Source organism: Talpa europaea (assembly GCF_964194135.1).
Source record: "Talpa europaea genome assembly, chromosome: 15".
Lineage (NCBI taxonomy): Eukaryota > Metazoa > Chordata > Mammalia > Eulipotyphla > Talpidae > Talpa > Talpa europaea.
In genome coordinates this window covers 56,095,832-56,121,864 of record NC_140083.1, presented here as the reverse complement: position 1 = coordinate 56,121,864, position 26,033 = coordinate 56,095,832, and the positions used below count along the sequence as shown (strand labels likewise).

The 26,033-nt window shown below is 38.7% G+C and overlaps 1 protein-coding gene across 1 annotated transcript in view; it reads left to right on the top strand.

Annotated features, from left to right (window-relative positions):
• LOC311185385 (solute carrier organic anion transporter family member 1B3-like) overlaps window positions 1–26,033 on the top strand; it is a gene marked incomplete at its 3' end in the record, with an annotated part of 70,697 nt that overhangs the window by 38,868 nt on the left and 5,796 nt on the right. The window contains exons 8-11 of the mRNA XM_084256015.1: window positions 5,628–5,792; window positions 7,065–7,260; window positions 16,778–16,943; window positions 19,106–19,290. Of these exons, the coding sequence (XP_084112141.1) occupies window positions 5,628–5,792; window positions 7,065–7,260; window positions 16,778–16,943; window positions 19,106–19,290 (712 nt within the window). The remainder of the gene's footprint in view (window positions 1–5,627; window positions 5,793–7,064; window positions 7,261–16,777; window positions 16,944–19,105; window positions 19,291–26,033) is intronic.

The following is a 26,033-nucleotide window of genomic DNA, read 5'->3' as shown; positions in this document are numbered from 1 at the left end:
ATGGCGCCTTTTGAATCCCGCTCCCCTGCCTGGGCGCCTTGTTCCTGCTCACTCAGGGAGGGCCTCCGCCCGGGTCTCAGTTCCAAAGCCCTCAGTTCCAGGACGCGGGCTGTAGCCCAGATCAGTGGCGCGGGAATGGCGCCTTTTGAATCCCGCTCCCCTGCCTGGGCACCTTGTTCCTGCTCACTCAGGGAGGGCCTCCGCCGTCTCCCCGCAAGCCTAGGTCGCAGGCGCAGGGGCCTGGGCAGCTGCAATCCGAGCGCCGCTTTCGCGCAAGCTTACCGGGCGGCCGGGGCTGTGTGCTGGTGCTGGTCTCCTCCTGGTGGGCGGGGCTCTCTTTTTAATGGCGCGTGGAGCTCACCTCCGCGGTGGATCCTGCAGGGTTCGCCTCAGCTCCCGTTCACGGGGTGTGGTGGCTGAAATAGTTCCTTTCCACTCACAGTCCCGCTTGCTGCATCCGTTTTTCTTGTTGGGCGTTTTGGTTTGTTGTTTCCCTGGTCTCTGCCGGTCGGAGAGTGCCGCCTCTGTGGGCGGGGGAGGGGAGCAGGGTTCTGCGCTTCCCTCCCTTCTCGTCCTCTTTTATGGCAACTTTCTTCTTCGGGCAGTTTGCTGGAGTCGTCCGTTTATCTTCCGTGTCCCAGTTCTCACTGGGACCTGCCGCTTTTCCTCCCTATTAACTTTTTTTAATGGGAGATCTTACTCGCAGCGTCTCCTCGCCGCCATGTTGCTCCGCCCCTCCCCTATTTATTCATTTATTTTATTTATTTATACAAGCACTGGGTACAGTCAGAAGCGCGGGAGGGTGAGAGAATTCACCAGAGCCAGAGCGGGGAGCAGAGCAGGCAGAAGGACCAAAGTACACTGCTGAGGAGAGCAGTGGGCGGCAGGATAGGTCTGTGCCCCATGTGGGACCCTCCTCCGGTGGCCGGGGATCAGCTGAGGATTGAACCGGCACTGCAGAGGCTGCGGGCAGCTTCGCAACCCAGAGCTCAACCGCTGCGCCACTGGGGAGGCCCTGTCTATTTTGTTTTTTTTCCAATGAACAAGCTTTTGGTTTTATTCATCTTTTAGACTATCTTTTTGGTTTCTATTTCATTTATTTCTGCTCTAGTTTTTATTATTTCCTTTCTTCTGCTGGCTTTTGGTTTTGTTTGTTATGCTTTCTTTAGTTCCTTGAGATGAGAGATAGGTTATTTATTTGAGCTTTTTCTTAATTCTTCATGTGGGCCTGTATTACTTCTACTTCCCTCTTAGTACTGCTTTTGCTATGTCCCATTAGTTCAGGAGAGTTGTGTCCTCATTGACATTTGTCTCAAGGTATATTTTTTATTTCTTTAATAACATGGTAGTCTTTCAGTAGTGTGTCATTAAATCTCTCCATATTAGAGAATTTCCCTGCTTTTTATAGTTGATTTCTAGTTTGATACCTTTTGATTAGAGAAGATGCTTAGTATGATACCAGTCTTCATGAATTTTTTTTTAAAGATTTATTTATTTATTTTATACAAGCACTGGGTACAGTCAGAAGCACGGGAGGATGAGAGAATTCACCAGAGTCAGAGGGGAGAGTAGGGAGGATGAGAGAATTCACCAGAGTCAGAGGGGAGAGTAGAGCAGACAGACTGACGAAGTACACTGCTGAGGGGAGCAGCGGGCGGCAGGAGAGGTCTGTGCACCATGGGGGACACTCCTCCCGTGGCCAGGGAGCAGCCGGGGATCAAACTGGCGCTGCAAAGGCTGCGGGCAGCTTCGCAACCCAGCGCTCAACCGCTGTGCAACCGGGGAGGCCCCTTCATGAATTTGTTGATACTTGTCTAATGGTGACTGTCCCATGTGTATTTGAGAAAAATGTGGATTCTGCTTTTTTGGGGTGCAGGCCCCTATAGATATCTATTACCTCTAGATGGTCTAATCCTTTGTTTAAGGTTGTTGTGTCCCTATTCTTTCTCTGTCTCATTGACCCATCCAGTGGTGAAAGTAGAGTGTTGAAGTCTCCCACAAATGTGTCTTTTCCAGTATTTGTTGTCAGAATTGATAGCAGTTGCCTAATATAGTTTGGTGCTCTTTTGTTTGGTGAGTATACATTGATGAGTGTTATGTTTTTCTGATGTATTGTTCCCTTAATCATTATACAGTGTCTATCACTGCCTCTTGTTACCTTTTGTAACTGGAAATCTATTTTTTCTGATATGGCTATTCCCACCTTCATTTGGATCCCGTTTACACATAAGATTGTTTTCTAAACCTTTACCTTGGGTCTGGTACCTGGGCTCTTAGGAACCCAACTTACGTAATCCAACCAGATCGTCTATCTTTTAATTGGTGAGTTCAGTCTATTTATATTTAGGGTGATTATTCATATATGAAAGTCTGTTGCTGCCATTTTGTCCGTAATTTTTTGGTTCTCTTTATTTCCTTGTTACATTTTTTGTAGGTGTCCCCTCTGTGGTTTAGATACTAGGGCTCCTTAGAATATTTTTTAGAAGGTATATCTAGTTTTTATAAACTCCTTCAGTTTCTATTTGTCTGATAAGAGTATTCGTGACTGGCAGTTTTTACTTTTAAGTTTTTCGATCACATTATTCCATTCTCTCCTTGCCTATGGTGTTTCCTCAGATAAACCTGATGTTAACTAGACCAGGGTTCCTTGATAGGTTATCTCTTCCTTATCTCTCACCAAACTCTGTATTCTTTCTTTGTCTTGAACTCTTGGAAGTTTCAGTATACCATATGTCTTGCTGTAGGTCACATTTTGTTTAGGTATCCTGGTGTTCTTCAACTTCTTTAATTTGTAATTTTATTTCCTTCCAAAGATTCAGGAATTTTTCCTTTATTATTTCTTTAAATAAATTGTGTGTTCTTAAACCCCCTCTGGGATAACCATTATTCATATATTACCTTTCCTCATTGAGTTAGATAGTTCTAGAAGTGTTTCTTTGGTTGTTTTTGGTTTTGTTTTTCTTTCTTTCTCTTTTTCTTCTTGCTTCTTTGTGTAATTGCATTTCAGGTTCACTGTTTCACCCTCCCATGTGGCTTATTGTGCTTCCATAGCTTTCTACTACAGTATTTTTCAACTGCTGTACTGATCTTTTTATATCCTGAAACTCTTTATTTTCTTATTTAGAATATCATTTTTGATCTTTCATTCATTGATTTTGATTTTCAGAACATTCCTTTGTTTTTCCGAGTTTTGTTATGTATCTTTGATCCACTTTTTTGTTTTCTTGGTGTTCTTTGAATTTCTTGATTAATGTAAATTCGAATTCTGTATCCCATAGGAAGAACAGATCTTCCATGTCTTTGTGATTTGTCCTAGATTTGTCTCTTCTGTGGTATAGTATTCCCCTGAGCACTCAAGTGGCCATTTGTTGTGTTTTCTCCCATCTCCCTGTGCTTTCAGGTCCACGCTACTATTTGTAGGGCTTCTGCTGGGTATAGCTCCACACAGTGAGTTGGGCTGCTATCCTAACTGGTGGGTTTGGGAGTTGTTGCCCAGGTGGGGTCTTGGGGCCTTTGCTGCAGGCCTGCACTGCTTTGCACATGCTGGGCAGGGGGTTCTTCTTTTCTTCTTATAGCAGATGGCATTTGTTATTGCCACTGAATAGAAGGCTTAGTTCTAAACATATCAAACGGGAATCCTTAGGCATAGACTGAACAAGATCTTTCAAAGCCCATGCTATCCATCCCCCATTAGCCAAATCTGGATCTGTCTCGCTAGACTTTAATACATCCTTTTGTTTTTCTAAGTAGTTCCTTCTACTTTTAACTCCCAAACCAGAGAGTTGGATTTTAACTCCCAAACTAGGGCTGTTTGCCCTGGTTATCACAGACCCAATGAATAATTCTTCCTATGAACAGAAGTTATTAATTTGTTATATACCTGCTTATAGGTACAGGTTGTTGCACCATTACTGTCATGCCATTGAAACACAATATCATTATCCTCTACCTCTCCTTGTACATTAATAAAAGTGCTTCGTGGGACCTCCCTGGTGGCACAGGTGTTAAAGACACAGCACTATCAAGCTATTGCCAGACACTGCAGCATGAGTTCAATCCCCAGCCAGCCAGGGAGCAACCCACATGGCGCAGTAGACCTCTCCTGTGTCACGCTGCTCCCCTCAGCAGTGTATTTCAGTGGATCAGCCTGTTTTGTGCCCCACTCTCTCTGGTGAATCCTCTCACCCACTGCACCTCTGATCTATACCCCAGTTCTTGTATGCATAAATAAATAAATCTGTTAAAAAAAAAGAAAGGGAAGGAAAGGAAGGAAGCTTCCTAATACTGTCACATTTATTTAAGCAGTGTTTTATGGTGGAAAAGCTATCTGCAAGGAAATGAGATCTGAGTCCTAGTTCTAGATTGATTTTTAATATCTTTGAAACGTAGTCTTCTTATTTCTATAAGCTTTGGATTATACTTTTTTTTAATAAAGATTTATTTATTTATTTATACAAGCACTGGGTACAGTCAGAAGTGGGGAGGGTGAGAGAATTCTCCAGAGCCAGAGCGGGGAGCAGAACAGGCAGATTGATGAAGTACACTGCTGAGGGGAGCAGTGGGCGCTGCAGGAGAGGTCTGTGCACCATGTGGTACCCTCGCCAGTGGCTGGGGATTGAACCCGTGCTGCAGAGGCTGCAGGGAGCTTTGCAGCCCAGCGCTCAACCACTGCGCCACCAGGGGAGGCCCGGGGATTATACTTTTTTAAAGGTAGTTTTCCACTTAATTATATTATTAGTATATTTTATATTATTAAATGCTAAAAGTATTGTATTTATATAAGTATTATATTTACATTAATATAATTATTATATTTATACTATACTTGATCTTAGCCAAAAGGCCTAGAAGCAATTTATAGTTATATTATATAAATATTATAATACCTATATAGTATTATATTCATATTATTAAATACTAATAAATAGGAGACATTTCATGTCTTATTCCATTTTGTTTCTTGAGTACTTGGAGTATTGTCTGGTACTCAATTGAAAACCAAATATTTGCTGAGTGAATGAATAAATGAATGCGCTTGCATGGTGGAGTACTAAGAATAACCAAATATGAAATCAAGAAAGCGAGCTGCAAAGCTACACATATGTATGATCCCATTTTGGTATAAAATGAACTAAGTAAATAAATAGTAATCTGAGTATGGAAAAAACTGAAGGAATTTTTTATATATATTTTATTTTATATATTTTATACATCATTTTTCATTTTTGCACAATGTATGCATGTTCACCTTGGTTATATTCCCCATACAATTCCCACCCTCCTTTATTTTGACCCTAATCTCCCTTCCCTTATCCCCCCAATAGTGTGTCTCTGGTTTATAGTTGCTTGTTGATTTTGGTTTTTACTTTATTATAATTAGTTTTTTCCTGGTCCCTTATTTAAGTTTTCTAAATTCCTGCTATGAGTGAGACCATCCGGTATTTTTCTTTTTCTTTCTGGCTTATTTCACTGAGCATGATCCTTTTTAAAAACTGTTGATAATAGAATACACTTTCTGTGTTTTATCTTATGTAATTTTAAATATTATGTAACTTAAATTTATAATATTAAGATCAATAGATATTTAAGTTGCATTATAATATTTGCTTTATTTTTATGTTTTGTAGGTTTGTTTCAGTCCTTGAAAAGCATCATTAGCAATCCTCTTTATGTTTTTATATTGTGTGCAACACTGCTACACTTCAATAGCTTTATTGGTGCTCTTACTTATAACTTTAAATATTTAGAACAACAGTATGATCATTCACCATCTGACGCTAACATTCTGCTTGGTAAGAAATATTGCTTACCTATTTGCTGCTATGCAATATACTATCAAGTAATTGAGTTTCAAATGACATTATGTTGTGAAGGTGATTTTTTATTTTAGCAAATTTGATTTCCTTTTATCTTTTTACAAATCTTATAAAATTTGTCAAATGTGACATCATCATTGATCTGTATCTGAAATTGTAACTCATATTATTTTAGGAGATGAGTTCCTAAGGAAAAATTGTGTGTAAACAGAACATTTAGATGTGACTTCTGCCTAGTTTTATCTTATAATTTAGTGCTGAGATCCTGAGACAAATCCTTTTGTAGTGTAATCATAATTCAAAACTCATGGATTTTTGAAATCAGGACTCAACTACTTAAAAAGAAAAAGGACACTGATGTTTCCAAACAAAAAGTAAATTTAAACAAAGTATTGGTGTGTTTATAATTCAAAACATATTTTGGAGAGCATTTTTGCAACAAAATCTGTTTTCAAGGGCATATTGAAACTTGATTAGGAAGGAAAGATTTTCTTATATCATTCTTTCTCAATTCATAGCATAAAAGATTCTTAAGAGCAATACACTACCCAGTACAATAGGTCATAAGTAAACAAGATAATAATTCCATATGATGCTGCTCTTGAATTTAAGGATTTAATTGTAAAAGTTGTTTGACTCCCAGTAAAATTCCAGCCTGGATTTTTTGTTACAAAATTACCTTTGAAATAGTATAATGCATAAGCTTAAATAACTCATATAGGACAATGAATGTAAAAGTTATAAAGGAATTAATTATTTTTAATACCATATGCAGGCCTGTTTATCATCTCAGGCTCTATGTGTTTTTGGAAGAAGAAAGAAATATTCATGCAAGTAATTCTAAAGTACTGGGCAAATTTGAGTGAGGTTCTGAGGATTAGAATTCTTCATTTTGAGGCAATAAAGATTTTAGATGGTAGGATGAAAGTCTCACAAACAGGGAGATCATGTTTTGTTATTTTTCAGGAGAAAAATGTATACCTCAGAAACCATCTGTTCAGACATACAAATATTCTCAGTCACTGTCTTCTGCTCTTGGAGAAACCTAACTCTCAGCATTAGCAGAAAGAAGTGATATTTGTCTGTTTATTGGTACAGTGGTCTGTCTGTACATTCATCCTGTCCTGCTAGCCCTTTAATTAAGAAATAATAGGATTTTTGAATGAATTTTGCTTGTATCCCTTATGTTTCTTATATAAAAACAATTCAAAATATATAATTACAATTTTTCTCTTCTTTCATTTCTAGGAGTCATATTCTTACCAACTTTTGCAGCTGGATTATTAGCAGGAGGATATATCATTAAAAGATTCAAATTTACTTTGATTCAAGTTGCCAAATTCTCATTTTCTGTCTATGTAATCTCCTTCCTCCTGGCTTCAGTCAATCTTATGCTAATCTGTGAAACCAAATCAGTTGCTGGCCTAACCTTGACCTATGATGGGTTTGTATATATCAACATATCATTTGCCTAAACTGTATAATTTATAGTTGTATAAATTGTCCAATCTAGAAGATTCTAAGGAAAACAAGGCAGATAGCAATGTTAACTAAACTTTCTTTTAATCGAGAGAAATTTCAACTAAGAATTCTTAAAATGTCCATTTCTTAAGATATCAAAACTCCTTTAGCCTTTCCTTAATAAGGAATAATAATAGTTATCATTTATTAAGTACTTACAATAAGTGATAGGTACTTTCATCCCTATTTTATAGATAAAGAAAACAAGTTTACGGAGATAGTAGATTAAGATTCTGAATGAAATTTGTGGTTCTTGGCACCAAAACTCTTAGTCTTAATTACTGCAGTCTTCATGAGAGGAATATAAATGGTATTTTCCAAACGTCAATGAGCAACATTTATCTGCCATTAATTTTGATGTCCAACTATTACTTTTATAAGGAAACATTTCCTTATGCCAGTCTGTTACCACTCAATCTGGTAAATCAAAATATAGGGCACTAAAACATTGAACTTTAGAGGTAAATAACTTAGAGAGCATCAACACTTTCATACCCTTTTCCTTCATTCATTGACAACTTTGAAACATTAGAAGCCATATAATAACTCCAGACTGATGCTTTCCTAAATCATTTGTTCCAATGCTGCTCTGTTGTTAGGGCAGGCCCCAACCCAAAGCCAGCTCCCTGATAACAAGTATAGTAACTACCATTTATTCAAAAGGAACTAACTAGCATTATATGGGATTTTATTCATCTGGTAAAATTTTTCTGAGTGCCTCCTTAAAGATACATCAACTCCCCCATGAAACTCATAGTATAATAACAAATAACAGAATCAATATAGTGAGCGTTTATGAAATGTTAATTGCTGAGGTAAGTTTGAATCTATGAAAGCATTATGAAGAGATCCTCACATGTGGTCTGAGGGTCTTATAAAGGATTCTGAGATCTTATCACAGGATAAACAAGTTCTAAATTATTTTTATTGTAATACCAAGTTTGTATTTGCCTTTTTCAGTTTCATCCTCTCCTGAATGTAATGTGATATTTTCTAAAATCACAAGATATGTTCTATCATCAGCCTAATGGCTGATGACATTTTGCTTCTGTGTTCTGGTGTATTATTATTTTTTATATTTAATAATTATCAATTATTAATAAAATAATAGTAATTTCTAATACTGTATATATGAGTAGATACAACTCACTTGAAGACACCTTTGGGGCCTTCAATACTTAAGAGTGTAAAGAACTCTTGAGGACAAAAAGTTTGAGAACTACCAAATTAACTTTTTTCCAAAAAATTTCCTGTGTATTTCATGTCATTATCTATGAATTACAAATAGAAAAATTGATTTCAGAAAGAGTAGTCACATTGCATGAAGTGGCAGAACTAGTGTGAGCATAGGAGTATATACAGGGTCTGAATGGGTCATTGTCACTATGCTTCATCACTGCTAGTCATATATTCCCAAACAGAATTAGATATAAGACAGCTTTATTTTTTTAACCAGTTTCTTTCTTTCTTTTAAACATAAATAACATAAATATTATTGGTATTTTATTTTATATTTTTTAAATAATAATTTTATTTTTATATTCCCCATACAATTGCAACTCCCCCATTCTGACCCCAATCCCTCCCCTCCCGCCCCCCACCCCCCCAAAAAGTGTCTCTGGTTCATAGTTTTTTGTTGATTTTGATTTTCACTTTCTTATAGTTATTCATTTTCCTGATCCCTTATTTAAGTTTTCTAGATTCCTGCTATGAGTGAGACCATCTAGTATTTTTCTTTTTCTTTTTGGCTTATTTCGCTGAGCATGATCCCTTCCAGCGCCATCCATGTTGCTGCAAATTGCATGTGTTTATCTTTTTTGAATGCTGAGTAATATTCCATGGTATATATGTACCATATCTTCTTGGGCATTTTTTTTGGCATTTGGGCTGTTTCCAAAGCTTAGCTATTGTAAATAGTGCTGCTATAAACATAGGGGTGCAGGTGTTCTTTGGAATTGATGTTTCTGTGTCCTTTGGGTAAATACCTAGGAGTGGAATTGCTGGATCATATGGAAGCTCTATGTTTAGTAGGTCCAGAAATCTCCACACAGCTCTCCATAGTGGTTGGACCAGTTTGCACTCCCACTGACAGTGCAGAAGAGTTCCTTTTTCTCCACACCCTCGCCAACATTTGTTGTTGCTAGTTTTTTTAATATGTGCCATTCTCACTGGTGTAAGATGGTATCTCATGGTAGTTTTGATTTGCATTTCCCTGATTACAAGTGATGTTGAACATTTTTTCATATGCCTGTTGGCCATTTGCATTTCCTCTTCAGAGAAGTTTCTTTTTAGCTCTTCTGCCCATTTTTTGACTGGATTATTTTCTTTGTTGTTGTTGAGTCCCATCAGCTCTTTGCAGATTTTTGTGATCAGTCCTTTATCATTAGTGTTGGGTGCAAAAATGCTCTCCCAGTTAGTGGGGTTTCTCTTTGTTTTTGTTTTTGTCTCTTTTGCTGTGCAGAAGCTCTTTAATTTGATTTAGTCCCAGCTGTTTATCTTTGCCTTCACTATCACTGCTTTGGGTGTTTCGCCTATATTTCCTTCTATATATTTTATGGTTTCAGATCTTATGTCTAGTTCTTTAATCCATTTTGAGTTGATTTTTGTGTATGGTGTGAGGTAGTGGTCAAGCTTCATTCTTTTGCATGTAGCGACCCAGTTTTCCCAGCACCATTTATTGAACAAACTTTCTTTGTTCCAATGCATAGTCTTTGCTCCTTTGTCAAAGATTAGTTGACCATAAATCTGTGGGTTTATTTCTGGATTTTCTATTCGATTCCATTGGTCTGTATGTCTGTTCTTGTTCCAATACCATGCAGTTTTGATGATTATGGCTTTGTAGTATAGTTTGAAGTCTGGGAGTGTGATGCCTCCATTCCCTTCTTTTTTTTTCAGGAGAGCTTTGGCTATTCGGGGTTTTTTGTGATTCCATATGAATTTCATCAATAATTGTTCTATTTCTTTGAAGAATGACATTGAAATTTTGATTGGAATAGCATTGAATCTGTATATTGCTTTTGGAAGGATGGCCATTTTAATAATGTTTATTCTTCCAATCCATGAGCAGGGGATGTCTCTCCATTTCTTTGTGTCTTCTTCTATTTCTTTTAACAGTGTTTTATAGTTTTCTTTGTATAGGTCCTTTACCTCTTTTGTTAGATTTATTCCCAAATATTTGATTTTTTTTGTTTCAATAACAAAAGGGATGGTCTTTTTGATTTCTTCTTCTTCAGATTTATTGTTTGTGTATAGGAAGGCTACTGACTTTTGCGTGTTGATTTTGTATCCTGCCACTTTACTGAACTGATTGATGAGTTGAATTAGCTTTTCTGTGGAGTTTTTGGGGTTCTCTATATATAATATCATATCGTCTGCAAATAGTGATAGTTTGACTTCTTCTTTTCCTATTTGGATTCCTTGGATGTCTTTCTCTTGTCTTATTGCCCTGGCTAGGACTTCCAGTATTATATTGAAAAGCAATGGTGAGAGTGGACATCCTTGTCTTGTTCCAGATCTTAATGGAATTGCTTTCAGCTTTTCACCATTGAGAATGATACTGGCTGTTGGCTTGTCATAGATGGCCTTTATGATGTTGAGGTATGTTCCTTGTATCCCAAGAAATTCAAGGGCTTTTATCATGAATGGTTGTTGCACTTTGTCGAAAGCTTTCTCAGCATCTATTGATATTATCATATGGTTTTTATATTTCTTTTTGTTGATGTGTTGGATAACGTTGATTGATTTTCGGATGTTAAACCATCCTTGTGCCCCTGGAATGAATCCAACTTGGTCGTGGTGAATTATCTTATGGATACATTGTTGGATTCTGATAGCTAAAATTTTATTGAGGATTTTTGCATCAGTGTTCATTAGGGAGATTGGCCTGTAGTTTTCCTTTTTTGTGTTGTCCTTGTTCGGTTTTGGTATTAGTGTAATGTTGGCTTCATAGAACGTGTTTGGTATTGTCCCTTCCTTCTCAATTTTTTGGAAGAGTTTGTGAAGGATAGGCACTAATTCGTCTCTGAATGTTTGGTAGAATTCATTTGTAAATCCATCAGGTCCTGGGCTTTTGTTTTTGGGGAGGTTTTTTATTACCATTTCAATTTCGCTAATTGTAATTGGTCTGTTTAGGTGTTCTATTTCTTCTTTATCTAGCTTTGGGTGATTGTAGAGTTGTAGGAATTTGTCCATCTCCTCTAGATTGTTGAACTTGTTTCCATATAACTGTTCATAGTAGTTACTGATTATTCTTTTGATTTCTGCTGTGTCCGTTGTGATTTCTCCTCTTTCATTGATGATCCTGTTTATTTGTGCTTTCTCCCTTTTTTCGTTTGTGAGCCTGGCTAGGGGTTTGTCTATTTTATTGATTTTTTCAAAGAACCAGCTCTTGGTTTCATTGATCTTTTGGATTGTTTTTTTAGTTTCAATTTCATTTATTTCTGCTTTGGTTTTTATTATTTCTTTTCTTCTACTGGTTTTGGGGTTTTTTTGTTGTTCTTTTTCTAGATCTTTGAGCTTCGAGATTAGGTTGTTTCTTTGCATTCTTTCTTGTTTCTTGATGTGAGCTTCTATTGCTATATATTTTCCTCTTATTACTGCTTTTGCTGCATCCCATACATTTAGGATATTGGTGTCCTCCTTGTCGTTCAATTCAAAAAATTTTTTAATTTCTTCTTTGATCTCCTCATTAGTCCAATGGTCTTCCAGTAGTGTGGTTTTTAATCTCCATGAGGTAGGAAAGTTCCTTGCCTTCTTTTTATGGTTTATTTCTAGTTTGATGCCTTCATGGTCAGAAAAGATGGTTGATATGATTTCAATCTTGGTGTATCTGTTGATGTTTGTCTTGTGCCCCAGTATGTGATCGATCCTGGAGAATGATCCGTGTGCGCTTGAGAAAAATGTGTACTCCGTTTTTTTGGTGTTTAGTGTTCTATAGATGTCTGTTAAGCCCAATTGCTCTAGGTCCTTATTTAGAGCTTTAGTTTCTTTACTTATTTTTTGTCTTGTTGATCTATCCATTGTTGATAGTGGTGTGTTGAAGTCTCCCACTACGTATGTGTTTTCTCTGATGTCTGTTTTCAGAGAGGACAACAGTTGTCTGATATATTTTGGTGCTCCTTCGTTTGGTGAGTATATGTTAATGAGTGTTATTTCTTCTTGAAGTATTGTCCCCTTGATCATAATGTAGTGACCATTGGGGTCTCTTTTTATCTTTTTGAGTTTGAAATCTGTTTTATCTGATATAAGTATAGCTGTTCCTGCTTTCTTTTTTGGTCCATTTGCTTGTAGGATTGTTTTCCATCCTTTAACTTTGAGCCTATTTTTATCTTTTGTAGCTAAATGTGTTTCCTGGAGACAGCAAAAGGTTGGGTTTTGTTTCTTAATCCAGGCTGCTACTCTGTGTCTTTTTATTGAAGAGTTTAGTCCATTTACATTTAGAGTTAATATTGATATGTTAGCATCTGTATTTGCCATTGTGTTTGTCTTTCCTTTGATTTTATTTATTTATTCTTTTAATAACTTTTTTTTTTGGCCTTCTTTCATTGTTATTCGTCCCTCTGAGGTTCTGGCTTTAGGGTTCCTTGTAGTATTTTTTGGAGTGGGGGTTTAGTCGTAATGAAATTCCAGAGTTTCTGTTTGTCTGGGAAGGTCCTTATTCTTTCTTCATAGAGGAAGGAGAGCTCTGCGGGATAGAGTATTCTTGGTTGGCATCTGTTTTCTTGGAGTCTGTTGACTATGGCCCTCCACTCTCTCCTTGCCCGTAGTGTTTCTTCAGAGAAGTCTGATGTCAGCCTGATTGGTTTTCCTTTGATGTTATCTGTTTCTTCCCTCTTGTCAGCTTCATTATTTTTTCCTTGTCCTGGATTCTTGGGAGCTTTACTATTATGTATCTTGCTGTATTTTTCCTTTCGTCATGGAAGTTTGGTGTTCTTCTTGCTTCTTGTATCTCAATTTTCAGCTCCTTCTTCGCATTTGGGAAGTTCTCTTCAATTATCTCCTGGAATATTTTCTCTGTTCCTACATCTCTCTCCTCTCCTTCTGGAATTCCTATAACTCTTATATTTCCTTTCCTCATGGAGTCAGATAGTTCCCGAAGTCTTTCTTCGTTCTTTTTCCTTCGTACTTCTCTTTCCGTTTCTGTTTTGGTTCTTTTTATTTCTGTGTCTTCAAGAGTACTTATTCATTCTTCCATTTCATCTATTCTGCTTTCATTGCTTTTCCCAGAGTTCTTTAGTTCCTCCATTAATTCTTTGATCTCCTGCGTTTCTTTTGCTTCCCTCTTTAGGGACTCAATTTCATTCTTCTGATCATTGATTATTTTTCTCATATCATTGTTTTCCTTTATGATTTCTGTCACTTTTTTAATCATGGCAATTTTAAATTCTCTTTCTGGAAGTCTCAGAAGTTCTTCCAAGTTACTGTTGTTGCAGTCTGGGGGGTGGTTTTCTTTTTGTGGTGTGCTTTTTTCCTGAGGAGTTGTTAGGTTGCGTGTGGTTCTTCTACTCCCTACTGTCTGTTTTCTAATTTGTCGTTTGCATTGGGACACTGTGTTGCTCGGACTGGTCGGCATCTTGGGTGAATTTCTCCTCTCCCCTCTGCCTCCTCCAGGAGCCATCTCTGGCTTCTGAGGGAGCTTTCTGCTGGTTTCAGGCAGTCTTTACTGAAGAAATGTTCCTGTTCTAAAATGGCGACACGGGACTCAGTCCCTGCGCATCAGTCTCAGGCACACTCTTCTGCGCTCCTGGTCTGCCCCGCTGTGGGTGCCTGTTCCCTCTGTGGGCTCAGACTGCTGGTCGGAAGGGGCCTGGCGTGGGCTAACTTCCCAGCTGGCCACTGTCTCCTCCGGGAGCCTTCTTCCCTTTTCAAGCAGTCTTAAGAAATTTCCCTGTTCTATGGGGTGTTAGTGACTTTTTTTTCTGGTCACTAGGTGGCGCCAGAGATCTCTCCTATTGTCCTTGGGGGGCTGTTTTTCGTCCCCCCACCCCACCCCGTGGGACAGGGAACAGAGCGGGAATGGTAGGGTAAACCTCAACAGCTTTGGGGTGCTGTGTCTGCCTTGTGCCCCACCGTCGTGGAGAACCCACGCCCCGAATTTCGTGCCCCGGGTCTCAGTTCCAAAGCCCTCAGTTCCAGGACGCGGGCTGTAGCCCAGTTCAGTGGAGCGGGAATGGCGCCTTTTGCACCCCACTCCCGTGCCTGGGCACCTGGTTCCTGCTTACTCAGTGAGGGACTTTCACTTCAGTGAGGGCCTCTGCGCGTCTCCCCGCAAGCCTTGGTCGCAGGCGCGGGGACCTGGGCAGCCGAGATCCCGATCCGCGTTTGCTTTTCAAGTGGTGTGCCACTTTTCCGCACAAGCTTACCGGCTGGCCCGGGGTGTGTGTAGGTCTCCTCCAGAGTCTCTTTGTTCTCTAATGGCGCCCGGAGCCGTTCTCTCACCGCCGCGGCGAATCCTGCAGGGTTCTCCACAGCTCCTGTTCACGGGGTGTGGTGGCTGCAATCGTTCCTTTCCACTCCCAGTCCCGCTGCGTGGTTTGTTCTTGTTGATCGTTTTAGTTTGTTGTTTTCCTCCTCTCTGTTGGTCGGAGAGTGCCTACTCTGTGGGTGGGGGAGGAGAGCAGGGTTCTGCACTTTTCTCCCTTCTAGTCCTCTTTTATGGCCACTTTCTTCTTCGGGTAGTTTGCTGGAGTCGTCTGTTTATCTTCCGTGTCCCAGTTCTCACTGGGATCTGCCGCTTTCCCTCCCTATTAACTTTTTTTAATGGGAGATCTTACTCGCAGCGTCTCCTCGCCGCCATGTTGCTCCGCCCCCTCATAAGACAGCTTTAAATAAAATTATTGATATTGGAATTTCTGAATTTCTGAGTCCACCTTTTTCTTCATGTAAATTACTTTCCCATTTAAAACTAATTTGTCGGACCAGTTTGCACTCCCACCAACAGTGCAGAAGAGTTCCTTTTTCTCCACACCCTCGCCAACATTTGTTGTTGCTAGTTTTTTTAATATGTGCCATTCTCACTGGTGTAAGATGGTATCTCATGGTGGTTTTGATTTGCATTTCCCTGATGACAAGATCATGCTCAGCGAAATAAGCCAAAAAGAAAAAGAAAAATACCGGATGGTCTCACTCATAGCAGGAATCTAGAAAACTTAAATAAGGGACCAGGAAAATGAATAACTATAAGAAAGTGAAAATCAAAATCAACAAAAAACTATGAACCAGAGACACTTTTAGGGGGGCGGGGGCGGGAGGGGAGGGATTGGGGTCAGAATGGGGGGCTGCAATTGTATGGGGAATATAACAATAACATTTATAAAAAAAAAAAATAAAAAATAAATAAAAAAAAAATAAAACTAATTTGTCGGGCCTCCCCGGTGGCGCAGCGGTTAAGCGCTGGGTTGCGAAACTGCGCGCGGCCTCTGCGGCGCTGGTTCGATCCCCAGCTGCTCCCCGGCCACCGGAGGAGGGTCCCACATGGCGCGCAGACCTCTCCTGCCGCCCGCTGCTCCCCTCAGCAGTGTACTTCGGTCCTTCTGCCTGCTCTGCTCCCCGCTCTGGCTCTGGTGAATTCTCTCACCCTCCCTCCCGCACTTCTGACTGTACCCAGTGCATGTATAAACAAAATAAACAAACAAACCAGCAAACAAATAAATAAAGCATGCCTCTATAAAAAAAAAATAAATAAAACTAATTTGTCAATCCTCAGTTATTATCAAGAGTTTCACCAAAAGCAAAAGAACTATTTTAGAAATGTATACGAAGAAACTTAACTCTACAAATAACCATTTTGTAATTTTAGCTATATATGATTATACTTTGTAAAAATAACCAATTTTACCATAAATTATTGTTAAATATGTTATACGTTCATATAAAAAAGAATATAGAATTTTTCTAGACCCTCATAACTGATTCTACTATTTTGAATTTTTAAAAAAAGATTGCAGGGATTCTACTTTGACCATGTCAGTTCTTTTCCTATATGGTTAAACTGTAGATTTTAAAATTCAACTTCATTATTCACAAATTCTTGAGACTTCACAGTGAACTGAGAGAGAAACCCAGTCTAAGGCTGCTTCCTAACTAAAGAGAAGCTAAATCTCAGGAAATAGGAAGCATTACATTTCTTGATAGAATCAGAGACTTCTTGTCCAAGTATTTTTTGGTTTCTTTTTAATAATTTACATTGTCTCAGTCATAAACCATGTCTTGGTAAAAATGGAGGGTGAAAAAGTTAATGTACACTAAATAAAAATATGGCCACACTGGCTTCATCACTTGTTACATTTCTCTAATTAAAGAATAGCCCTTTCCCCTTGTTACCATTTCTCTCCCTCCCTCTCTCCTCTCCTTTTTCACACTTCCTCCTTTCTCTCCCTCTGTCTAACTCTCTTTTTCTCTCTCATTGACTCTTTTTTGATATATGTATTATCTATTTCCAGAAATAGTCCAGTGGCCACACATAAAAACATACCACTTTCTCATTGCAACTCAGACTGCAATTGTGATGAAAGTCAATGGGAACCAGTATGTGGGAATAATGGAATAACTTACTTGTCACCTTGTCTAGCAGGATGCAAATCTTCAAGTGGCAATAAAAAACCTATAGTGAGTATGAGTATGAGTTTTTACTTTCCTCTTCTTAACCAAAAGTGCAGAGTTGATTTAACAGTGGCTTATCAAATCTTTCTATAATGAAGGTCTTCAGCAAAAAGATAAAAGAGAAAGACTGTCAGTGCTGTCTGTCATTGCCATAACTTGATGTTATATAAACAAAACCCTCATACAAAACCCTGCTTGACTCACAAACAGGTTTTCAAGTTGCTTGAATTCTCATTTGAGATTGCTCCTACTTTTCCCCCAAGAGTTTAGGAGAATATAAGCTTTTGGAAGACAATATAAATATAAATGCATTTAAGATCCCTAAGAAACACCGGATTGACTTTTTCCATTTAGTCGCAGATCCTTTGCCTTTCAGAAGATAGGAGACAGTCCTGAAAAATCCTTACCATTACTACCTCCCTTTCTGAAACAACAATGTATGCAAGTAAACTTTATCTCTGGGCTCACAGCCCGTGTGACTTTCCAAGAAATTAATAGGATTTCATGCTCACAGCTGTCCCATTTTGACTTCCAATTTTGATGTCCCAAAGTTGGCACTATTGCCAGGCAGAGGGTCTAAAAACTGTCTCCTACTTGGCAACATCTTCCACAGAAATAATATTTCCTTCCTCATTCAGAACATTCACTTCTGTACAAATTGAGTTCTCCTCAGTCCCCTGGGTAACTTCTCATAATTGGGGTTCAGATATGGTGTTCTATAATCTACTTCCAGTCCACTCAATATTTCATAATGTTGGCCAGTCACCAAAATTTGGTGACAATTTTCTTGTCACCAAAATTAACAACTATAATAAGCTGTGAGCTTTACTCTCTACCACACCCATCTGTCTTTGATTGTCAAACTTTTCCCATCTTTCTTATCCCTTGTTTATTAATTATTTTATTGAATGACTCTGACAACTTTGAAAAATAAAACACCTTTGAAGCTGGGCCACAGTTTTAATGAACTTGTGGAAAAATGGCCCTTGTGTGCCACAGTGTGGACTGTACTGTACAGCTCACATCTCATTTTCATGACTCTAGGGCCTTTCACTGAACTTGCCCCCATTTAATTCATGGTGTCACTTTGCCCATCAGTGAAGGCCTGGAATCCTAAGGAGAGTTCTGTCTACTATGGGGACATTTTCTTAATGCTGTCAATGATTATACCATTTAGGGGGTACTGGGAAGATCTTTTACCCAATCCTTGCTAATAAACTGTCCCTTCTAATCACTCAAACTAATGTTCTTTGTACCTAAATTTGGCTTTATTGGTCAATAGACTTTTTACATAAAGGATCTCTCCATATTATTCCTAGTGAAAAAAGTAAAGCTTGATGGTCAGGTAAGTTTGGATTCAAATTCTTTCATAATTCCTCCTTCAGTCATTAGTGTTTAACACAAATAGGTTCAAAGTAAACTTCCCTTAAACCTTAATTTTGCCTAGACTCAGAACAGAATTTATTCAAGACACTAATCTGTAAAAACTCTGCCAAATTAAATCTCTAAAATTATTTCTTTCTAAAATTCCCCCTTCTATCCTGTAACACTTAGGGCATTCTCTTATGTCCACCCTCTCTAGTAATGATAGCAACTCTCCTATAAGCTGTCATTATGCTCTTAGATGTTGTGTTTGCAGGTCATAGTAGAGTTCTAGCCCCTCTGCCCTGCCCTGTTTCCCTGTCTCTGTCCCATTTCTCTGGACTCTCTTCCATTCTGAATATCAATATCATCTCAGGTTTTGGCCTCTTCCACATTGCTGTATTTTCTTGGTTCTCTGGGTGATCCTAGCCTAGAGACGCTCTCTGCCTTTAGTACAGATTGTTAAAGACAGTAAGTAGGTGTGTTAGAAGAAGTAAAAATAAGTAGGAAAGAGATATTTAAAATAATATATATTAACAACAATGTTATATACTGTTTGAGAAGCTAATTTCGTCTATTCTTTCCCAGCTTTTAAATTAAAAGATGAATTAAATGTTAATAGGAATTATATTTTCTTGTCTAGAAAGAAATCTAGGAAACTATTTTGCCTTTTAACAATAAAGCAACCATCTTTTTAGAATATATTAGCTTGAATGAATGAGATTTCTTTAAATATAATGGAATGTATTTAAAGTCTAGTTGTATTTTAAAACATATTCTTTAATTTTTCAAAAACTATTTTTTAGGTGTTTTATAACTGTAGTTGTATAGAAGAAACTGACTTCCAGAATAGAAGTAACTTGGCTCATTTGGGTACATGTCCAAGAGATGGTCGGTGTATGAAGAAATTCTATATTTATGTAGGAGTACAAATGTTGTCTAATTTTTTCACTTCATTGGGAAGCACCCCAACTATCATGCTGGTTTTTAAGTGAGTATGACTTTTTAAAAGTGTTTTTATGTATATTACAATAAACACATCTAATAATCTACATATTTTTTGTAATGTGTTCAGAGCCTAAATCATATTAGTTACATTTTTATTTCTACATTTTATTTCTATTCAGGGAAGTTCTGGGTGCTGAGGATGGAAGAAACAGTTGAGCCTTATTAGCTCAGATAGTATGCATTTTTATTTTATTTTATTTAGGCTCTATTCAGAGCCTAAATCATATTAGTTACATTTTTATTTCTATTAGTTACATTTTTATTTCATTAGGATTATTGCATACTTTTAATAATAATTTCTCTGATTCTTTTTTAAAAAATGATTTATTTACTTATGCATACAAGAGCTGTGGTGTAGGCCAGAGGTGAGAGAGGGCGGTGAGAGGGTTCACCAGTGGGGAGCAGAACAGGCAGATTGACTGAAATGCACTGCCGAGGAGAGCAGCAGACAAGCCAGGAGAGGTCTTGCGGGTAGCTCCCTGGCCGGGGATCAAACTCGTGCTGCGGTGGCTGCGGATAGCTTCATAGGTTGCTTCTTAACCCCTTGTGCCACCAGAGAGGCCCAATTTCTCTTGATTCCTCTATTACAAAAGTAAGATTCCATGTTTTCTCCTTTTACTGAGAATTTTAAGGCATAGACTAAAAGACTGCCTAACTGAAAGAATACCTGATTGTGGGGTGCCTGACACCCTAATTGGCCTACCACAGAAAATCACTTATTGAGTCAATTGAAAGAAAACATTTGGAAGCCAGACTATGTAATGTAAACTTCTTTTTATGATATTGTAAATCTTTTAATCTGCCTACAGAATGGCTTTTAACCTAGTGGCTCATAATACCCTCATAGAAAGTAGAAAAATATGTGAGCAAAATTAATTCCTTGCTCTACTTGTTGGACAAATATTTATACATGCTTGGTGTAGGATATTCTGTAATAATAATTAAAAGAGATGAAGTTTCTGTTCTCATACAACTTGGAAAATAGACACTCTTGAGACAGAAAACTAAGAGACAGCAAAGACTGACACAAGAGTAACACACTTAAAGGTAGTCACATTTTCCAAATTGTCATTAATAAGGAAAATGGGTGCTATTAAAGGTAGTAAAAGGAGAACCCTAATTTAGGATTGAGATAAAGAGCTGTGAGGAAGAGGACTCAGTACTTCTAAAAAAAAAAAAAAAAAAAAAAAAAAAAAAAAAAAAACCTGATATTTAATCTGAAGGGGTAGAGAATAAAAGTTGGCCAAATGAAAGAACTTTATAAGGAGTGGGTATAGATTCCAGTGCATCTAGGCAGGACAGAGCTAGCATGTTTGAGGAATGAAAGAGGCTGGTCAGTTGGAACATTGGAACATAAGTGTAAGAGAAATGTGATGCATGGTAAGATTGAAGAATAAGGAAAGAAGCTGATAATAAAAATCCATTAGATGTAGTCATTCAATCACCTAAAACTGAAAACATATAAAGACTTGATTGTAGGTCTAAAAATATACTCATATAAGTATGGCAACCTGGTAAGTGCACTGTCAGCCAATAACATGATGTGGAAGAGAAAGAAAATAGATTTATTAACGTTGTTAAAGTGGATATAGGCCTACAAACTGAGTCCGCAGTTGTTGGAATTTAGCTGACCCCCAAATCCTGTCAAATTATTTAATTTAGACCACAGGTATAGCTCCTTCTTAATATAAAATGTTGTTTACTCCAAAGAGGAAGACTTCCATATTTGCCAAATTCAGATTCAATAACTTACAGGAAGTCATCTCCAAACTCCATATTAGCTTGCATCTCAACAATTCTTTAGCTACTTCATTTAAAGTCTTCCATGAAGATAGAGTTTCAGAGATCACTGTTCCATCATTGATGATAATATAGTTCATCTTAGAAAGTAGTTTAAGATCAACATTATTATTTTATCAAATCATTTATTGATCCCGCTCCAGTCTTTGATTTTATTGAAAGAAAACTGCAAAGCAGAAACTAGGATAAAAATTTAAACATTTTAATGATGTTTTAACACTTATATCATAAAGCCATTGTTAAAACTAGACTAAGGAGTGATGCCATCACTCATTCATATACAATGTATATATTCAATATGTATATCAGGGAAGTTCTGGGTGCTGAGGATGGAAGAAACAGTTGAGCCTTATTAGCTCAGATAATATGCATCTGGAAGTTATTTGATAAAAGAGTCCTGAATAAAGATTAACATTATAGCCCATCTGATGTGAGGATAAGTGAGCAACTCAGACAAGATGGCAGCAAAGGAAAAAGCTGAGATGGAGTTTGCTTGACATCTACAGGGTCAGAATGAAGATGTAAGGAAGAGAGCGGTGAGAAGTATAATGAGAGAGTCCAGAAAAATATGATCCAACCTTGTGAGTAGTGGTAAAGACTTTAGAGTTTATTCTAATCGTACTAAGAAGCCAGCAAGAAGATTTGAGTATTGTAATTACACAGCTGACTTACCCAACTAGAAGATCACTCTGACTATGGTGTAGAGAAATAGTCTTTGGGAGGCACAAATGGAATCAGGAAAAACAACAAGTCCTGCTTGTTCTTTACAGGAGGAGAGACTGATTGAGGATGAGGATGGTAAAGGAAGTGGGGAGCAATCAAAGTCTTTGTTTTGAATTTATGGCAAAGTCAGTTAGAATTTACGGAAGAATTAGATGTGGCATATAAGAGAGAAAATTTACGGATCCAGGGATCTGGCCTTGGCTCTGGAAGGGTAGTGATACATTTTATTGAACAAGCTGGGGGAGACTGTGGAAGAGTAAGGTAGAGTAAGTGAGAGGCAAGAGTTCATTCTGTCCTTGTAAGTCCTAGTGACAATGCCATATATACAATCTGACTTTCAGGACAAATATTGGAGTCAGAGATACAAATTTCAAAATCAGTCACATACAACTGGCATTTAAATCCACAGCACTGTTGAGACTTTCTGGGGACTTCATACAGATAGAAACCTGATCCTCACATGAAAAGCTGGGCACTCTAACTTCAGAAACCAAGAAAAGGAGGACACTGCAGTGAAGGAAACAGACAGTGGTCCCATGAGTTCAAAGAAAAACCAAGAGAGAGTGAGAAAATGTGTTAAGGGCTGCTGAGAGGTAAAGGAAGTTAAGGACTAGGAAATAACCACTGGATTTCATTCCATACTGGTCACTATTAGCCTTCTTGAAAGTAGTACATGAAGATGGGGGAAAATAAGGCTGCTTTGCAAAGGATCAAGAGAAAAAGCAAGAAGGGGAAGTACAGCAGAAAAAGTTCCTTTTAGGATTAGTGTTATTAAAGGAAACAGAGAAAAGTAGTAACTAGCATGGTATGGCATAAAGAGTTCTGTCTGTGCTTTTGATGTCATTTTTGGAGTTGTTGGGTTCCAAGAGTGGGGACCTTGGGTTCACTCTGGGAAGGGTTTCACCAGAGTTCCCCTTTCAGTGGAACCAGCAAGTTTCCCAAGCAAGTTTTTCCATGACACAGAGACATTAGTTATAGCCAAAAAGGCAGGTTTATTATAAAAGGGAGAGAAGAATAAAGAACACTTGCATAGACATAGCCCGCAGAAAGGGTTGCCCCCAAAGGGACAGGTTTGCTAAGAGAGAAGTCTGCTTGGTGACAGGCAGGTGGCCTCGAGGAAAGCTGCCTCTGCTGAGGGAGATCAGTGAAGAGAAGCACTGGCATAGTACCAGTCACTGGCAGGCAGGTAGGCTGCCGCCCTGTGGAGAGAGAATGTTGGCGAAGCACTTGCATAGGCACAGGTGGGCAGTAGGACTGCTGCCCCGTGCCAGTGCAGAAATTGCACTGATACGATCTTCTCTTTGGGAGCAGTTGCTGTTGATTTTCGATAACCTGTAGAATTTGAAAGGAACCGAGTCTATAATGGCCTTCAATCTCCATATCTTCACCTGTAGGTCTGTGTTCCCAACACTCCCTACAGTAGTCTACCTGCTTAGGTCTTATGCTTTATGATCTGGGCATTGGCACCTAAGGATCTTAGTGCCTATAGCTGGGTTAATGGCTGTGTTAATCCCTTCTACCCCACCTCCTTGTATGAGTCAGGTCCTAGTCTGGTGATCCCTCCTTTTCAAGTTTTCTATTCTTTTCCTCCATCACTTTTGTTAGAAATTATAGCATGCTTGCGTGGGGATGAGAATTATCCAGTAGAGAAGAAGGAAGTTCTATAGGAAGTAGGGGCCACAATGATTGGGAAAGAGGACAAGGAATAAGAAACATGGACCCAGACTTTTGTTCTGTAACATAAAGGAAGGTGGTTTCTGGGAAAATGCGGGAAACTAAATGAAGTGATGTATTTCTTTTCTGTTAGCTTTTCCTTTGTCTGTTAAATAGAAAGCAAGGTAATTAGCTGAGAGAGAGAGGAGAGAAAAGGAAGAGGTTTGAAATAAGATCAGGAAATGAGAACTATTAATTTTGAGGATTGGTAGAAAAACTGAACATGAGAAGGGGATAATAAAATGCAGTAGGATTGTTCTGGAGCTCCTGGGGGCTTGCATTTGCAAATTTAAAAAAAGCCTGGTCATGTCTTGCTGTTGATTTTTTCTCCTGTCAGCTCCCTTGTGGAGAAACTATCTCCTTGACCCTCCCCTGCCCCACTGCCCCAGTGGACTGGTGCATTTCCCAGCGTGGCTGGTGGGAGTGGCAGTGGCCTGTCCATTGTAAAAACAGCCAAAACCCTTTTCATTCATTTTCTCTCTTTATCTACGATGGAGGTAAAGAGTAGAAAAGTTGGAAAGGTGGCACCACAAGACCAGAAACCTGGCTCACTCAATGCTGGGAGCTGGAGGTGGGGGGTCTAAGTGATTACCATAGTCATTAACCCAGCTGTAGAAGGTAAAAATCCTTAGGCCACCAAGTTGTAGAGCAATTATCAGACTACTACAGAGAGTATCGGCAGAAGGCACAGACCAGAGGGGAAATGGCAATTGAGGGCCATTATAGAGAATCACTAGTCCTTACAAATCAACCTACTAACACTCTAGAACTGATGAAAACCCCTCCCAAAGGACAGAGGAAATGGAAATTGAGGACTATTAGAGAATTTCTGGTCCTTTTCAAATTCTGCATAGTTATTCAAAAGTTAACAACTCCACAAAGCAATGAGCCCCTCCCAAAGAGAAGACTATATCAGTGGAATTTCTGCAGTGTCAAGGAGCAGCAGTTCTTCTGCCCACCTGTGACTGTGCAAGTGTTTTTCTTCACCAACCTTCTTTGGTAAAATAGGAGCAGCAGCCCTCCTGCCTACCTGTGCCTTGTGACCATGGCAGTGCTTCTCTTCACTGACCTCCCTTGGCAAAGCAGCAGAGGCAGCTGTCCTGCCAAGGCTACCTCCTGTGACTATGCAGACCTCTCTATTAGCAAACCTGTCCCTTTGGGGGCCAGCTCTTTCTGTCTGCTTCTGTCTGGGCAAGCATTCTTTACCCTTCCCTCCCTTTTTATATAAACCTGCCCTTTTCTGTATCACTAAAGCCTCTGTCTTGTGGAACAACTTGCCTGGAAAACTCACCGGTGCTGCTGAAAGGGGAGCCCTGGTGAAACTTTTCCCAGAGTTAACCCAAGGGCCCCCACTCTCAAAACCCAGCATCTCCAAAACCAACTTCAACGTAGGACTGAAGTTTAATTTTCACTGTGCTATGTTTACTTTAATTTTTGCCTGTTTAATCCTAAGAATTTTCTGGAATACTTTTGCCAGCTCCACTCTATGATTGCTCTTCTATATCAGGTGCAATTTTGTGTAAAGATAATTTGAGTTTGGGGCCTCCCTGGTGGCACAGGTGGTTGAGCGCCTCACTGTAAAGCTGTCCACAGAGCTGTGCGGGTTCAATCCCAGCTGGCTGGGGAGAAACCCACATGGCGAGGCAGACCTCTCCTGTCTTGCCAGCTGCTCTCCTCAGCAGTGTATTTCGTCAGTCTGCCTGTTCTGTTCCCTGCTCTGTCTCTGGTGAATCCTCTCACCCTCCCACGCATCTGGCCTGTACCCCCATTCTTATATAAATAAATCTTTTTTAAAAAAGATAATTTGAGTTTTATGGTGCTATCTTATTGCTTTAGAGTCTCTCATCTAGTGAGATAAGCCAACTGTTCCTAACTGATAAGGAAACTGAGGCTAAAAGAGGTGACTAAGTCATTCAGTTGAAATGAAGCATCATTTATCTTGTTATTCTCAAGAACATTCTCAATAGCATGGAATATCTTAGGAGGCACTTAGCAAATGTGTGTTGAGTGACAAAATGAACAAATGCTATCATCCAAATTGTTCAAGGAAGAAATAAACCCTGTATCAGTTAATTCAGTATTTGAATAAAGTATTTTTTTGAGCCTCAGTCACCCTCTCCCCATCCCACCACTGTTACCAGGATTTATTTTCCTTGATATACATTAGGGAGTCATCAGCTCACTGCACACAGAAAAGTAGAATTATGGAAATAATTTTCTAAAGGCAAGAGTGAGTTAAATTCTAATAGGTAATACAAATGTGCTTGATACCTTTAAAATGGTATTTAAGTACACTAGACACTAGATTATAGGTCCTTTTTGACTCTTCTGGTTATATTATGTAACTCACAAATTATATTAGTCAACTTTTCTATTACCAGCAACAACAGAAATAAGATGGTAAAAAGAATTTTGCTAAGACTACATACAACCTAGATAAACCTACTCAAAATACCTGTGTTCTCTGAACTGACCTTATAAAATCAGTTT